At 41.7% G+C, this 17,159-nt stretch overlaps 2 protein-coding genes across 4 annotated transcripts in view; one reads left to right on the top strand and one right to left on the bottom strand.

Annotated features, from left to right (window-relative positions):
* Nucleotides 1–93: 93 nt before the first annotated feature.
* LOC135914356 (uncharacterized) lies at nucleotides 94–10,038 on the bottom strand. The gene is made up of 8 exons (XM_065447159.2): nucleotides 9,920–10,038; nucleotides 9,317–9,398; nucleotides 8,324–8,461; nucleotides 5,783–5,917; nucleotides 4,192–4,303; nucleotides 3,171–3,253; nucleotides 2,097–2,188; nucleotides 94–1,743 (listed from the first exon to the last, which is right to left on the bottom strand). The coding sequence occupies exons 2-8, from the start codon at nucleotides 9,390–9,392 to the stop codon at nucleotides 1,666–1,668; spliced, it is 714 nt and encodes a 237-aa protein (XP_065303231.2). The 5' UTR covers nucleotides 9,393–9,398; nucleotides 9,920–10,038; the 3' UTR covers nucleotides 94–1,665.
* A 692-nt stretch (nucleotides 10,039–10,730) lies between these two features.
* The window catches only part of LOC135914349 (ral GTPase-activating protein subunit alpha-2), an 84,275-nt gene continuing 77,846 nt past the window's right edge, over nucleotides 10,731–17,159 (top strand). For 2 of the 3 annotated variants that reach the window (XM_065447151.2, XM_065447150.2), the window contains exons 1-5: nucleotides 10,732–11,047; nucleotides 13,190–13,300; nucleotides 13,390–13,439; nucleotides 15,348–15,449; nucleotides 16,966–17,130. In XM_065447151.2, coding sequence (XP_065303223.2) covers nucleotides 10,942–11,047; nucleotides 13,190–13,300; nucleotides 13,390–13,439; nucleotides 15,348–15,449; nucleotides 16,966–17,130 — 534 coding nt within the window. In that variant the 5' untranslated portion in view covers nucleotides 10,732–10,941. Of the gene's footprint in view, nucleotides 11,048–13,189; nucleotides 13,301–13,389; nucleotides 13,440–15,347; nucleotides 15,450–16,965; nucleotides 17,131–17,159 lie in introns of all 3 variants that reach the window. The other variant, XM_065447152.2, reaches the window with a different exon arrangement.

The raw sequence follows: 17,159 nt of genomic DNA, 5'->3' as shown, positions 1-17,159 counted from the left end.
GTGACAAGAGTCTGGAACTCTGCCCTTAAATAAATATTTGTTTGTCTGCACAGCAGCAAGACTACACTTGTTAATCAACACATTACAGCAAAGTGTAGATATCTTTCTTTATTTTTTTACTTTTTCTGTTGAGGTTTACAAACGAGTGCAAAACATATTTAAGCAAAGTTAAAAGAGTTACTTTACAAAATGCCAGCATGAAAGCACAGAATGAAAAAAGTGATATCATATGTACAAGCTTGATAGGTATGAAAGAGGGCTTTACGCGTTGGAGGTCATTATCAACAATCCTTCAATTTAATGTAATTTCTTCAACTATCTGGACTTAGTCCAATTGAATGTTCACGTTTATGAAAACAATTGCCAGTGACTCTAATTTGTAGTACTGTACTATTGTTAGTGCTTTAATCTTGTGGCACTTTTATTTTTTTCTGTAATGAGTGAGTGCAGTTTCTTTTTCCTGGTAGTCTGGACATGTTGATAGCACCTAATAGTGGCGATACTTGCCATGATGGCTGCACTTCAATGGGATCAAAATGCAACAATGCCTTTGTACCGTGCATTGTGTGCACATTAAAGAATTCCAGGCGGTCAAAACTAATTGGGAGTCCCCAACTATGACGTGTTTTGTAATCGTATCATCATTTTGGCATGTAAAACCCCTGAATTTAGATAGTGTCAATGATGCAAAAGTTGAAGCTAGGTGGTTAACTGTCACTGCACGAGGTTCTCTGCGCTTTTTGCGACAAAAACTTGCTAGACAAAGGACAAGCTCTGTTCAGCAAGCCTTTCTGTAATTGGAAGTCTTTCTTCATAAAGAAAAGCATGTCGACAGTGCCTGATCTGTTGCACTGGCTATGGTATTCTGCAGCCGAGCATGAGGACTTGGCTCACGATTGTAATTGGTGCATTACAATAAAATCAAAATTCAAAAATGCTTATGTGCTTAAATTTAGGTGCACTTAAAGGAAAACCAGGTGGAATTTCCATGGTGGTTCAATGGCAGGCTATGGCATTCTGCTGCTGAGCATGTTATGCAGCAGATTCAGTTCTTAGCCACAGTGGCTACATATATATAGTTACCATACCATACATGGCTACCACATTCCTCCACTATCGCAACAAGCGCGCAATGCAAAAGCACTAATGCAACATGGTTTCATGTACGTTAAAAAAAAATCCCAGGTTAAAATTAATTTTCAGTCCCTCACTACGACAACTCTCATAGCCCTCGGGACATCAAATCCCATGAATGAGCAGAATCCAACTTATGCGGTCAAAATTAAGTTGGAGACCTCCACTGTCCATCACAGTTCGCAGCGCAGCTTCAATATGTGCGACCACATTTATTACTATTCAGCCCTGGCATGACAGTTTGAATCATTTATCAGCAACAACAATAGCACACTATGCGTGACATTGTTATACACATCAAACATGTGCATTTATCTCTCTAAACAATCGTTGGTTGCCTTGCATATAGATGAGAGCACGAAGAAGCACAAATTGGAAGACAGAATGTCTGCATTCTCAGCTGGTAGAATGATTTCAAGTGATACAGCTTTAGTGAAAGAGGTTAACCAGCAGTTTAGCTGTAGTGGTAGCCTGCCTCAAATCAGTGCAGTGGTATGCAAGAACAACTTGGCACATTGTATGTATGTGGGCTTAAGCTGGAAAAGCAGGCTGAGGTGTAGTAGGTTGTTCTCCAGTATAGTTGGGCGTCTGCTCCTTAGGGAACTGCACCTGCAAAAAGAAGGTTTGTTTGACCCTTTGACTTTCTATTGCTAATGATGATAATGATCAAGTCAACAAACTGAGAAACAGGTCACGAAAGCAATTATTTGGTATAAAGTGGCAGCAGCTGATCAAATGAGCTGTCCAACTTGAAGAAATGGGCTAGTTACGATGCCAAGGCGACACAATGCAAGCAGTACAGGCAAACGAGGACAAAAAGACAAGACACACAGCAAGCTCCTTGTGCGCCTCATGTCGTTTTCATCCTCATCTTGTTGCATACATTACATCATGTAATCAAAGAAGAAAGTGACAAATACAGCAGTGACTTGTACTTTAGCTTATGACTAGTAAGGTCTTACCATTTGGTCTACGTAGAGTGGCACCTGGTATTGCGCACCGGTTGCAATTGTGGAGGGGTATGGCATGCTAACTGCCAGTTGTTCCTGTGAACCTGCAAGTAAAACTTTGTCAACCCTGTTTTTGTCATGCACTGTTGCAGGACTATTATGTCATGCATCATCGCTTTTTCAACCTCTGTTGTAGTGCTGTGTGTAGGCTCTTTCTCTCTCTCTGTCTTCTTTTTTTCTGTCTTTTTGCTGTTGCGTTTATGTGCAGAACATCAGTGACCGGGAGATGCCCACTAGAAATGGTAATTGAGTGCATGTGCAGCTCCCCTCAAAGATGGAGCTGGCGATGACTCTGGAGGCTCCATTGCTAATTGTTGCTGAGGGAAGAAGTAAACAGCTCTGCACACGCGTTGATATGCATGCTTTAACAAGCACAATATGCCTAATTGGTACACATTACAGAAAAGGTTACATGATGTGTGCAAACACTTGTTCAGGATGTCTTACATTTTTTCTTCATAAGTTGTCAATGTACCAATTCATGCCCATTCATGCAACACTAGAGAGTAACACTGATGAATGGGCTTCTCCTCAACAGGGAAATTGTGAAGTTGCAGTGTACCACTAGGGCAGTGCATGTTGCCTTAACTTTGACTGTACCAATAATCAGGGTAGTACTGTGACAATGTCGTGTCAATGTCATTTATATCTATATCTACGTTGTTCGAAGGATGGAAAAGTTCCTGCACTTCTGTCTTCGTTTCTGAGCATGCCCTGTAATATCACATTAGTTCTGGTACAAGATGTACTCCTAAGACTCAAGCAAAGTTCCAGGACATAATCGCTATTAAAGTTGATTTATATTATTACGAATAGGTATGTCACGAACACAAGTAACACACTTTTGTTTAAATGCAATGGTTAGATGTGGAAGGCAGCTTCTCCGTGCTTACATTCAGAATGGAAGGTATAGGATGACAGTTTATTTTTGCTGTCCCATGTCTACCGTTTTCTACATGAAGGTTCGCACACAGTTATAAAGAGAAGATAACAGGGAATTCTTTTAATGAAGTGTAGATGTCTTACAGGGCTTGGTTGGTGGGCTGTAGATTTCGCCGGCAGTATATTCTTGCTGACTCACCATGTGATTGCAAGAGAAACACATCACTCTGAAAGGTACATAAGCATTGCTGGAGGTTATGCTCCTACCTCGCGGGCAGAAAGAACTATGCCCAGAACATTGAATAAGAATCACCTACACTGATATTTTCTTGAAGTTATCTTATAGTGACTGTTTAGAAACAAAACTGATGTGGCACATGTCAAAAAACACATGTGGTGTAACTTGATGTGTAGTCTTACACTATATCATCTCGGTACGTGTGTTGCTTTGGGACATCAGACACAATCCTCCTGTCTGGTCGTCAATCAATCAATCAATCACTTGAGTAAATTGAACATGGGTCATTGTTATTGCTGAGTTGGGGTGCGTTGAGCCTTACTGTGAATATCCAATTGCTTTGGGTCTTGCATATGTTCAGTGGCACACTGTAAGAATCCATTAAAAGTGTGCTGCCTCTCTCCACCCAATTTGTTTGAGGAGTGGCGTGTGGGTGGAAATCTAGTTTGTGAATCCGAAGCCCATTAGTTCGTTCCACCACATGTGTGGTTTCATGAGGCATGACTGGCATTTTTGACCGTTGAATACTTTATTATAATGTCTACTGAACACTGACTCGTGTAAAGAAATGTACACTCATGTAACTATCAAGCAAACAAAGATGATGCAAAAAAACAATCAACAGGACAGGCATTCTTAATTCTCAAACAACTTGCCCTTATACCTACTGAAGAGCAAGGGAAGAAATTAGTCTGGACACCCTAGCAGAAACTTCATGAAAATTAGCTTTCTTTCTGTATTTTGATTTTTCTTTAAATAAACATTTTTGGCTCTCTTGTTTGATTCTGGCATGAGTGTTCATGTTGGCATTGTGAAGTATATACTGCTGTTTTATTGAAGAAATAGCGGCATTTAATTTAAACATCCAAGACATCGGAAAAACAGTGCATGAGACAAAGCCTGCTGCACCTGCCACGAGATACTTACTTTGCCAGCAGGTAGAAGAGGGACACCTTGAGGGCAATGATACCAAGTCCCTTAAGTATGACAACTAGCAGGTTGGGTTGTTCCTGTGGGAACTCCATAAACCGCTCAGTGTCTGCATAAAGATACGCACAAATGAGTACTTGTTACTATCATTATCACATGTTTAGATTATGCAGCCTCCTCAGATGCTGTAGGACTCGATGCAAGTACAATCCTACTATGCACAAACAGTCATATAAGAAGCCATCAAACAGTGGATGAAAAAACAACTTGCCGTAGCTGGGGAACGATCCCACAACCTTCGCATTATGCATGCGATGCTCTACCGTAATGCGAAGGTTGTGGGAACATTCCCCACCTTGGGCAAATTGTTTTCTTCATCCAATTTCATTTCCATTAATTTATCATTTCTTTATTTCATTTATTAAGCACAAGTAATTTCCATTATGTTGTCCTTGGTTCCAGTGTTTGCTGGCTTATGATATGACTATATAATAAATATCGGACCCCTCGGTTAAACCCCTTTCTTCTTGTGCACAAACAGGTGTGACTGCAGGGCAAGAATAACGTAACACTTTTATTCCAATTATTCTCCTCAGTGGTCTCAACGATGCTGCGCCTTTGTTACCACTAGGATCAGCTGATCATGAATGGTGGATGAGAAAGAAATAAAATCAAGCTAATTAAGGAATCATTATGTTATACTGACCCAGCTGTAACCTTGCAACGCATTCCTTGTAAATTCACCTCCAGTTAATAGTGCAGCGTTGCCACAGGGAGAAGTCACTCAGAAGAGATGTTCCCTCTCCTCTTTAGGAATAGACATGGCCATAGAAAGACATCTCACAATGTCCTGTGTTCTTTTGTTTCTTGAACCAGTTGCATAGATTATACCACATATTTCCAATAGACTTCACAGTTGTCAGCAAGAATTCCATGTGCGCTGATACATGCTAATATGACACTCGTGAATTGCATGGCTGCTTGGACCACAGCAGCTCAACAACCCAACCTTGTAGATTTGATCAATAAGGAACTTACTAGTAATAACAGCACAGTGAGCAGATGGTACGTTGTCACTTAATATACTGGCTACCTGTATTTCCTGGTATTGTAAACATTAGGGAAACTAGCTGTTGAAACATACATATGTACACCCGGCCACAGAATATTACGGACCACGAAATCTGAGAAAAAGCAGAATATTTCCACATTCTCACAACGCAGCCTAGTATTTGCATCTCGGGCCTCCACTAGAATATGCTAGGAACATATTATTATACAGTATTACTGGCTACTGCTACAGGCTGCTCGAGAATTGAACGTTTTGCAACATCCCGTGGTCCGTAAACTTTTGTGGGTGAGTGTACATCTGTATGCAAAAGTAAGATGCCTTCTTTCACTTCTTGGAGTGTGTTTGCATGTTGTATGATGGGACTATCGTTCTTTGTCACTTATAATCTATTTCAGCTTCTGAATACCACCCTAAGAAATGAGCGATGGAAACTATTACAGCTTGGGCAGCAGGAGCGTAAAACAAAATGTGACGGCCCATTGTTTTTGAAAGATGGAAGAATATCTGCATGCGTACCATCTTGCATCTGCGTTGGTTCGCACCAATCCTTGACCTGTTTGTATCCCGGCATGCAGGTGCACCGCTGGGCACTGCACATGAGGTGGGAGCTGCACTCGTTGTCGTGTGTGCAGTTCTCACCAAGGAGCATGACTGTTGATTGATCCAAAGGTGGAACAGAGGAAACATGCAAATATGGAGAATGGAAAAATCAATTCCATGTGGACACTATAAAATTGCATGACTTCTAATTTCGACACACATCTTAGGTGCATGTTCCATGCGTTTCTCTCATATGAGCTACACCCAACATGAAGGCGTGAAAAGCCTTTTCAATTTGGGACCAATCTGTGAAACTGTTTAGGGTGCCCATTAGGATGCAAAATTTTTATAAATAACTTGATAAACATATTACAATTTTTTTTCGACAATTTTAATAAAGAACGAAAGTATAGCAATAGGATGGTAGTTAGATGTTAGACACTTATCTCCCTTCTTGAAAATGGGGATTATTTAGGCCTTTTTTAAAGACCTTGGATGCATTCCTGTCTGAAAGATAAGGTTCACTATGTGACAGAATATTTCAGATATTAAGTACACTATCATCTTTATGAGAGATGAGCTGAAGTTCCAAGACCAGGCCCTGTGTTTTTTAGACTGGAAATGACTGTGACTATGTCTTCAGGTGCCGCGGGACGAAGGAAAGAGCTAAAAACTGTTTAATACTTTCCATTAATCTTTTACATCTTTGCCGGCACACTTAATTTCATTTTCATAATACCTAGTTTTAGCCTGTTTGAGTCATTTTTCTAATAAGTTAGAATATTTGTTATACCTTTCGTGAAGTGCAGTGTTAAACAGCAGTTTATTTTTTTCATAAAAGTTATCTTTTGTTGCATAAACAATTTAGCAAACTACTGGATAACCATGTGTTACGAGGAGCTGAAAACGTTTTTGTACAATTCATTGCTACTGTAGAATGTGCAATAGCATTGGAAATTATTTTTGAAAATATGTTATAGGCAGTTTCAAGGTTATCACATGACACTACTGGGGACCAGTCAGAAGTGGTAATTAATTCAATAAATATTGATGTACTAAACTTCTTCCTGGTGAAATTTGTATCGATAGTGCCAGCAGTAGAAGATAAATGCACGAATGTTAGGCAATGATCGGTTATTGAAGCTTCAACGACATCACAGTCAGGATTATAAGAAGATCAGATAATATGTGGTCAATAAGAGTGCCCTGTTTACTTATGGGACAACGAGTTGAAAAAGTAATTAGCTTTTTATATCCAAACCCATTTAGGCAGCTAACATAATCATTAAGTAGTGAGTTTGATGTATCTAAAAGGTTAATATTAATATATTCCATGATAATGACATTTTTCTGCTTGAATGGTAATTTATACAGCAAATCACATAGAGCAAGCCAAACGCACTTCCAGATTATGAAGGTAAACGATAGATGCAACCAACTATTAGGTTATTCTTATCTTGTGAAACAAATGTATCTTGAAATTTGACCCAATCAGATTCACAGTTTGCCATGTTGAGTGTCAAGTCAGAGTGCCTCTGGAAACGCAACTCGGAGAATACAGAAATAGCAGCACCACCATGATTACTGTTATCGCCATGGCAGTATTCAGAAGAGTACGAAGGAAAGCTATACAAGTTATTGTGAGATGTACAGAGCCAGGTTTCACTGACATAAATAACAGAGAAATTATGACGGGTAGATGATAAAAATTTGTAATGCCATCCGCGTTTTTTTGCATGCTTTGCACATTGAAATAGATTAGTGAACGGCAGGGTGATGAAAAATAAGCCTCAAGTGCTTCAGGTAAAAAGCACGAAGCCGTTGGACACAACTTAAAGATTGAAGATTCGAAGGCTTATGCAAGGTTAGGTAATAATAGATAGATAAGGATCAGAAGTGACGTGAAATACCCGACTGTCAGGAGATTTCCGCACCTTGATCTGACAATTTTCCGCCCAGATGAATTGCCACCCTTTTCCCTTCTTCAAGGCAAGCGCCCTGGAGGACAACCGCTTATTGTCTGGCGATACATGCTCATTGACGAATATCGCCTAGGTGTTCTCTCTTAAAAACTCTTTACTTCCGCCACTCAGTCAGACCCTTCGCGCCTTCCTCTTGAATTGTGTAATTATGCAATATATATATATGCAATATATGCAATATATGTTGAACCTCACTATAACAAAGTACGATCTGACACGAAAATGCATTCATTATATCCGATATTCGTTATAAGCACATGTCTATAACATGTTGATATCGGCTTGACATTTAACATTTACTTCGTTATACCCGATATTCGTTATAAGCGAATTTGTAGCACGTTAATATTAAGAATATTTTCACATTTACTCCATTATATCCCACAGTTCGTTATATCCACGTGCAATGTTTATCGATAACCCGTATTACATTGACATTTTCTAGAGAATGTGCAGCAGGACACTTGAGCAGCAGACGAATAATCAATGCGCGTGCATCTTATTCACCGCATGCGTACAAATCAAGGGAACTTACGTGGGATGCAGCTGTTGTTTCTCCAGCTGTAGTAGTGGCCACCTATACAAAAGCAGCTTGAATATATGCATTGGCTTTTTGGTAGAAGTGCCTGGCATTGCGCCGTTGTGTTGCAAGCCGTTCCAATGAGGCGCTTTTCTGAGATACAAGGAAAAAAAATAAGTTAATGACTGGTAAAAAAAAAAGCTTTAACATGAACTGGACAAGGACACCGCCTGCACAGGTCCAGCACTCAGTAATTATTAACAAAAAATTAACAGATAAAAACGACATGCGCATACATGTAACCACCACGTTTTAACTCGATATAGTGACTCGTAGTTCAAATGCAGTCTGTTAAGGACTTATTTTTCTTCATTCACAAGCGACTTAGCAAGTAACAAGCGGTTTACCAAGTGGCACTTCCACATGCAAAATAAATATGCATGAAGTATTATACATTTATTTTGCAACTGGAAATCTCTAATGTCTGTCACTCGAGTTGGTCATCTTCTCAGCTAAAAAGCAAAAAAAAAAGAAGAATCTATATATCGCTAATCTCACATCATATATATACAGAATTGCGTAAGTCTGTCTCAAAATTTTTAGTGGACTTTTTGCGAGTGGCTGAAGCTCTTGAAGAATTTGTGTCTGTAGCACATGACGCCGCTCCGAAAGCATATATAGGCAGAACCTCCATTTACTTGTATTCTACTGGAGTGCCAACTGTCGAACACAAAACCAACGCTGTCCGAAGACAGCATATTTCGCGAGGGAGTGCCCTTAAACCTTTGTCTCCTGGGTTATAGCAATGAACGACAAGGCGTACTGTCTACTAAGGGTGTTCACTGAAAGCTCTATATCCGAAGTTCTATATGCCACTCTTTATCACCAAAGCTCTAGATCGTCAGCGTCAGCTGCAGCTGACGATCTGTTGCGGTGATTCGGACACCCTCGATTCCGCGTACATGCATTCCTAAGCTTTGAGAATGAAGGCTTCGAGGAAATACTCACGAATAATAGCGGAGTCTACAGTTGTGCCCAGGCATATCAATTCCAAGACAGCAGTTCCAAGTAGCAACCAAGGCATCTTTATCTATAAAAGAAGAGATAAATCAAATGAAACAGCAGCCCGAAGGAGCTTAGCGCGTTCCACTGGTGCTGAATTCCCGAGAAGCTTCACAAGTTCATGTTTGATTTTGGCTATCTCCGATATTTGTGTTTAGTTACAAACGATAGCCTCAGAAATGAGCGCACACAACAGTTGTCTGAAACTCCGGCTTTTTCACATTATCACCCTCTACGTGGTAAAGCCAACTTACCCATCCAGCTTGTAAGTGGGTTTCACTGCATGAAGTGAAGCACTGCAGTGAAGCCACCCAAGCTATCGCCACGAGAATTGTTTGTTAAGGCAAGTTGCTTTAATTTTACGCATAACAAGTCGAAAGGATTCGAGTAAACCGTTCCGGCTTTCGAAAACACTGATATATATGGCTAGCAGTCTACAACATGAAACACACGTACTTGTACACACTCAATTTAAGAAGTGCATGACTGCGTACGTCTTAAAAGTATTTTCATATAAATGGCAATCTGCATAACACCCAAAACATTTACCTTGGCGCGTCAATACGGCGTGCGCCCCTGTCGCATTTTATCATGTCATTTGATGCTTGCCAGGACACCCATTCTGCCCAAGTGGTCGGGATGCGCTCTGGAAGAAAAATCAATACGGGTTCTCCACCGAATGTGCGTGTGTGTGTGTGTGTGTGTGTGTGTGTGTGTGTGTGTGCGTGCCCAGAGTCTGCGCACGTGCGTAAAATAAGGTTATGAAGTGATGGGCCAGTGAAATAAAGACGACGTATTCAATCATATGTAATGCCGCTCCATTACACGAATTTTATTTGTGTTTAAGAACGAAGCAAGGCACTGCCACATGTTTTCACCGTTTCCTAGTTGTTTGACTATAGAGCATAGCTCATTGGTGTATTATGTGCGGGTCAGTTTAAATTGAGCACGAGCAAAGTAGAAGTGCGTTCGTCGCTAATGGATTTTAAGGATGGCGCAATTTTTGATAAGGAATAGTTAATCCGCACGGTACAAGACCGTTTTTAGCCCTACCAAATTATTAGTTTCTTTTGACAACAGAAGATACGTCTAATTGTTCTGATGTGCTCGAATGCGCAAAATGCCTTAATGTGCAAAACGGTAAACCCTAGAACACGTAAGCCCGCTATGATAGTTGCAGCCTATTATATGTATTCTGTGTTTGAACGAGTGTGAATGAAGCCAAAGCGCGCCACTTTGCGTTGAACGGTGCTGCCGCCTCCAGCTGACTGCGGCGCGGTAATTTGCTCGGGAATGAGGACGCGCCTGGAGGCATACGGAGGCGCAGCAGGCAGCCGTAGCCGGAAGTCAAGCACGAATGCCAAAAAGCAACACCTGACTGGAAGCGCCCTGAGGTCCAGGCTAAGCCTGGTATGCGTGGTGGTGAAGTTTGCCGTGCGGGGTTGTTGCGGGGTGTCCATGCTGGAGCTGTTGTCGGATGCTAGCGCGATCTGCCCCTGCTAGCGGGATGATGTGCGCTTGCCCGGCTCGTTTTAGTGCAGTGTCGGCAGCGTCTGCGAGTGCGGTGAACAATGTTCATTAAGAAACAGCACGTCGACGTCAGGAAGTCGGCGCAAAAGGTGCTCGAACCCAAGCGAGACTCCCTCAGTCGACTCAAACACCTTCGGGTCTACCTAGGTAACTGTGCCCTCTGTGTTTTCTCTTTTTCGGGCTTTACGCAACGGAGGCTTTTCGCAAGAGGCGTGAAAATGTCGCACGTATGGTGCACCTGCTTCTGCTGTTTTTTTTCGCCGCAGTTGATCGGCGAGCGACATGCCGCTGCCTGAGAAGTTTCGCCACCGTCCCGAGCGATGGGCGGTCAGGCTTAAAATCGCCCGTATGGCTGTCAAACACCGCTCGTGAACGGGACCCTGTTTCTGCCATACCAGCGACCACACCGCGTTGTATCGATGGCGAGGCGAAGAGGGATCCAACTACCGCAAACCGTTAAAGATGCCACCTTGACCTGTATCGCCCGTGGGCTGTTTATCGCGTGCTGACTAGTGGGCGGATTCGCGGCATCGCTTTGCGCGACGAGCCCCCGACGTCCGCGTGAAACGTGGAATTTTTGCAGATCGGCGATGCTGGGCTGTTTCCAACCCTTCGTCATCGCTTTCTCCCGTGCCACTAGTTGTCACGGAGGCCGAGTAAATTTAGTCTTGCAATTAAGAAAGGAGAAAAAATAAAAAAGTAAGGTATCGCACTAGCGGATCGGAAGATGAGGTTAGTAACCTGGATTCTGCGGTTTTCCTGGTCCGCTGCTCCACGAGTGGGGCTTCGTTTCGTGTTTTTGCTGGCAGATTGCGTGCCACTGCGACCCGAAGCTTTTCGGTCGATAATTTACATACGCGTCCGCATCAAGCAATTTCTTGAAAAAAAAATAACAAGCTAAAAAGCACTTTCTGACGCGGTGGATCTCTTGGTGGCGGGCGAGTCAACAGGTTACACGGGAACGTGCAGCGACCGTGCTTCGCACGTCAAGCGATTAAAAATTCATAGCACGGGTCGAGCGCGTCGCACGATTCCTGTTCAAACGGTAAATTTGCGTCTGGGCGTGCTTTGCGAGAGTACGCGTATGCGCATTCCGCTCTGTGGGACCGTGACGGAAGCGGCTTTATGCGCTGGAGGCAGTTTGTCTGTTTGCGTAATGTTTGCGCTTAGCAGACAGCAACATTTTTTGTTTACGTTGTCATCCCGACCGATTCTTTAGTCTACGGACGGCTATACACAAATGCATGCCGGCTGCATTGCTGGTTTTGCACGAGCCGCTTGCACTTCCGCTTGTGTAGTAAACACACACTTCTGTCGTGTTTGGGTTCCGACTTTGTGATAACTCACGGAGCTTGTCAAATAATCTGCGTGGTGTATCATAATTTCTTGCTTGAAATGGATAGATATGTTACACACTTGAATGTGTATAGTTGCACATAGTATGTTATCTAAAGAAAAAAATGTGAACACCAATAAACTGTGAACAATGGTATAACTGCTGGAGAACGCAAATGGAAAAGCTGCATGTATAATAATTGTGCACCCCTGCACTTGTGAGCCATCTTTCTACATATGTCGAATGCATGAACTTGCAGTACTTTGACACCATCGACAACACAGTAAGCCCACATTATAAATGTGATGGTCAAAAAAAAAAAAATGTTGTTATATGCTACGATGTAGGTGTATGCGAATAGTCATTTTTGAGACTAAATCAAATTGAATATATTTCTAATAGTTTTCGAAAATTTAACAGCTGTTTTCACCATTATTATAAAGTTATGTCCTCATCCTCGCACATTCACAACATTAGCAAGTTTCTGTGATTACATTGAATGTTGTGAAGTGTTGTTTATTAAGAGCACAAATACAGCATTGAGAACAAACAAGGTGTTCACATTCTCGCCACTGTATGGTGAGTGCGAATGATCGGGGTTTAGCCAGAAGTGTCTGGTTCCTGAGCAACGTAGCGAGCTCCACCAGGCAACCTTTTTTGTTTTATGCTTACTATAGCAGTGCCAGGATGAGATTTATCGCAATTTTGCACCAATGATTGTGCAATGTTGATGATTTCAAATTGGAAAACTATTTAAAAAATATTTGTATTTATGAATAGTGACTATTCGGTTCAAAAATTTAATCAAATAGCACACTATTAGAAATATTCTTGCACCTCTACTACAATATGTGCTTACACTTTCTACTTAGTATTGCTCCTTCGTTGTGGTTTCTATTACTGTAGTGGCAGTTGTCACTTTTTGACAACTTCGTTAAATCATTCATTTGCAGACAATGTGGAAACTGCAGAGGCGAAGACGTTCTTTGAGATCAACTACAGCCACATTTACTGCATCTTTCATGATGTCTTTACCTCATTGGAGGGGATGCTTAGACAGAGAGGTTTGTGGCACTCCTGTTTATTTTTGCAGCAGATATTTAATCTTGACCAGTTCGAGTTGTGACACTTGATTTTGTTCTTCGCTTCACAGTGCACAAGACTCAAAAGGAAGAGCTGGACAATGTGAAATACATATTTGAGGTATGATTGGCAGGAGCGGATATTTTATAAGCTTACATTTCTGTGGGGGTGGAATGCAAAAATGCTTGGGTGTTGCTTTTTAAACATGTATGGTAATATTTGGGGTTTTACGTGCCAAAACCACTTTCTGATTATGAGGCACGCCGTAGTGGAGGACTCCGGAAATTTTGACCACCTGGGGTTCTTTAACGTGCACCTATTCTAAGCACACGGGTGTTTTCGCATTTCGCCCCCATCGAAATGCGGCCGCCGTGGCCGGGATTCGATCCCGCGACCTCGTGCTCAGCAGCCCAACACCATAGCCACTGAGCAACCACGGCGGGTTAAACATGTATGGTAACGATATACAAGGTGGCATAGTAACGATATACAAGGTGGTTGAAATTATCCCAGAGTGCTCATTTATTGTTCCTGTAATAGCATAATTATAGCACTGGCACATAAAAAGTCAACTGAATTAGTCTTCACCAGTTGTAGAATAGTTCTTCACAACAATTTCAACACATACATCTCTGAATTGCATTGCTAATCTCTATTTTTTTTTTCATTGTAGTTTTACATTACTAATAACCTTTGTAACTAATCACCTTAAGGGACATGTTGCAATTTAAGAATTGTAGCTGGTGGGCTTGCATGGCAATCCATTTGGAAAAGAATCAGGGGATGACACAAATTTTTGAGATGTTCATTCCCGAAGTGTGTGATGAAATAAATTGGTATTGCACTTATTCTTGAGCTTCGGTGGCTTGTGCTTCAAAAAAGGTGTTTTGATAAAAATATGAATGGAACAACAGTGCATTTTTACTCTGTTTGACAGTGCTTTACTCAGAACTGGCGCCGGTGTCTAAATTTGTCCCTAGTGAATATACCTTGAGAGCACCAAGGCTTGATTTCATAGATTTCTATATGTGCCCTAAATGATTACTTAATAAGTTAATGAGTTAAATTTTGTTAGTTAGCTTATGCATATTAACTTCTCAGGAAAATAACATCTGCCTCTTGGGGTAATTCAGCAGCAGAAGTAGAATTGTAATATCTGCCACAGGCATTTAAAAAAAATTCTATTCGGTTTATAAAAAAGCACCTGGTATGTTGACATGATCACGTGAATAAGGTGATGCACTCGTATTAGCATTCCTGTGATTACTAGGCTTTTCACAAAAGTTTCTTTCAAGTACCTTTCAGGTCTTCATGGAGGCACCTAGTTGACGGGTGTTAAAGGTGCTACCTAAATCCTATCACTTCAGCATCACTTAGCAAAACTGAGGCAAGGACAACAGAAAATTTAAGTAGCAGTATTGCAAAAATACAGCACACAAAATGTCTTGGCAGTGGCACTCAAAATTAAACTGTGAAAAAACCTGAAAATTGTCAGAGAATGCCAAGCCAGCAGACAAAAGAAAAAAAGAAGTGTCAGTTACAAACCTATATAGATATATGTGAGAATTTCCATGTGTGTAACATAATGAAATGTTTTAGTGACTTTGGTGCTGAACTGTGCACATTTACATGTTATATTGTGTTGCTTATGTGTTATAGAAATGAAAGATTATCCTCTGGGATTATTTGCATGCCACATGTGGCAATTTCTATTGCATTTATTGCAACTTTGTAAGCATTTTCATGCCAGCTTGTTGAGTGCGCTCTGTCACCAGCAGGGAAGGCCTCGTCAGGCAATAAGCATTTAGCCTCCCCCTCCCCCCTCCCCCTGAAATTGCGACACTTGTATGATTCATATAGAAAGATGAAATTCATACTCAACAGAGACAATAAACTGAAAACCTTTCAAATGCACTTACTGTAAAAAAAAGGGAGGGTGGGTATATACTAAACGTGTAAGGACAGGGCGTACTGTTTTTCTCCCAGAGACCCAACTAATGAATGCTTCTGACGTGTACATTGTTTCAGAGAATTCTGGTGCTGCTTCCTGAACTGCTGGCTCAGCGATGGCAGTGGCACAGTGTCCGCATCATCCTCCGAAAATTCCTGCACCCAGGAAACTCTTTAAGGGTATGCACCTTTCATCCCACTGCTGTGAAAAAAATTAAGGGTACATTCAACTAGTTGCCTTGAAGGGCTCTAGAGTGCTCTTAAGATGCAGTATACATTTGGCTGGTTGAAATTGAGCACTCTAAACATATTCGACGGGTTCATTCAAAGTGCTGTGCTTGAGCTCGGAGTGGTCGGAGGCACACTCGCCTTCAAGCTGGGAGCGCGACTGTAATCGGACAGAAACTCTGTCTCGTGGCTGCACCGGTTGCTCTGAGAGCAGCTGCCTGTTCGGCTGGGGCAGGCTTTCACTGGCCTCAATTTGGAGAGGGTTCTGCACCGCTGGAAACCCAAGTTTGAGTGTGGTAGGAACCAGTCGAATGTACCATAAATGTGGACGGGGCAGCTAAAAACGCAAGGGCTGTAAAAATTCCGCTGCCATGGCCATGAGTAGCCCTGGCTCACACTCCCAGGGTCAGATTGTGCACACATACACAAATGTCCAAAATTGCAAATGTGAGAACACCCGTCGGCCAACGCTTGTTGGCCACCACTGGCGCAAAGTTGTCTTTTTGTTTTTGTCCATTTTAGTCTCTCTGTAACTTATAATTTCTACACTTCAGTTAAAAACTGCAAATAATTTTCCTTGCGCTTTTCTTGCCCTCGGTGTCTGTTGGCGTCACATGATTGCGACTAATGAAAATCGGGCCCCTCTGTTCACCTTCTTTTCATGCGTTGGTGTGCGAAAAAAATTATGGAACAGTTTACTTTGTTTACTTTGTGCATTTCGTGTCGAATTCCCCTCACTTTAGGCACAATATTTCGATTTTGCTGCTGTGACATTAATCTGGTTTTCAATTGTCTATTATGGCTCTACAAATAGTCAAAAGCCTCTGTCATGCAATTGCGCACATTATTCTTACTGCTTTTTGGGCACTACAAACAAACTAGCCGCATGTGAAATTGAGGTGCCAGTGAGCTCCTACTCTGACATCTTTAATTCTTGCGGAGAAAAGTCTTTCACACTTACAGCCTTAGGAGGAAGCTTTAGCTCGAGGCCAACTCTGATTTCCCTATCCACGTGTATGTAAAACACAGAAATGCTTTTATGAGACAACTGCTGAACTAACTTGAATGAAATTTGTTGTATTTGAGAGAGAAAATTTAGTTCTAGCAACTCTCTAGTTGGCAGGTTTAATCTCTCTTCAGTGCAGCAAACATCGTGAAAATTTGTGCAGTGGTTGTGAAGAAAAGCAATTTTTACACTCCCATATGTTTAGGTAAGAGATCCTTATCTATAGCTTCCTCTTATGCAGAAGGATTGCATAAATTGAAATGGCCTTGTAAAATGATGGGCTTAATTTATGTGTTGCATATTTATGACCTTTGTTCGTTGTGCAAGAATACTGCCCCATAATATAGCTTAGTCTCAGAGGTAGATTGCTATATGCCCCAGATGTGAAAGGGTGGATTCGAAAATAAAATGTTTGCAGTAAATGAGTAAATGAATTTAATGTGTGATTTCATCCAATGGCAGCTGCGCAGGGAAGGTGTGCGTTTCTTCCTGCTATGGTACCAGATCCTGGGTGAGGGTGCCCCTGCCGACGTCCACGCCATGTTTCTGCACCTTGTGCCTGGGCTGCTTCCGGGCTCCCCACCACCAGTGCCTGCTGGCTCGAGCAGGTTTCCAGAGCCATATCAGGTGGGAACGAAGAGTTATGTTATGTTTAC

This window comes from Dermacentor albipictus, chromosome 7 (assembly GCF_038994185.2).
Source record: "Dermacentor albipictus isolate Rhodes 1998 colony chromosome 7, USDA_Dalb.pri_finalv2, whole genome shotgun sequence".
NCBI classification, from domain to species: domain Eukaryota; kingdom Metazoa; phylum Arthropoda; class Arachnida; order Ixodida; family Ixodidae; genus Dermacentor; species Dermacentor albipictus.
Note: the sequence above shows the minus strand (reverse complement) of the source record. Positions and strands in the feature narration are given on the sequence as shown.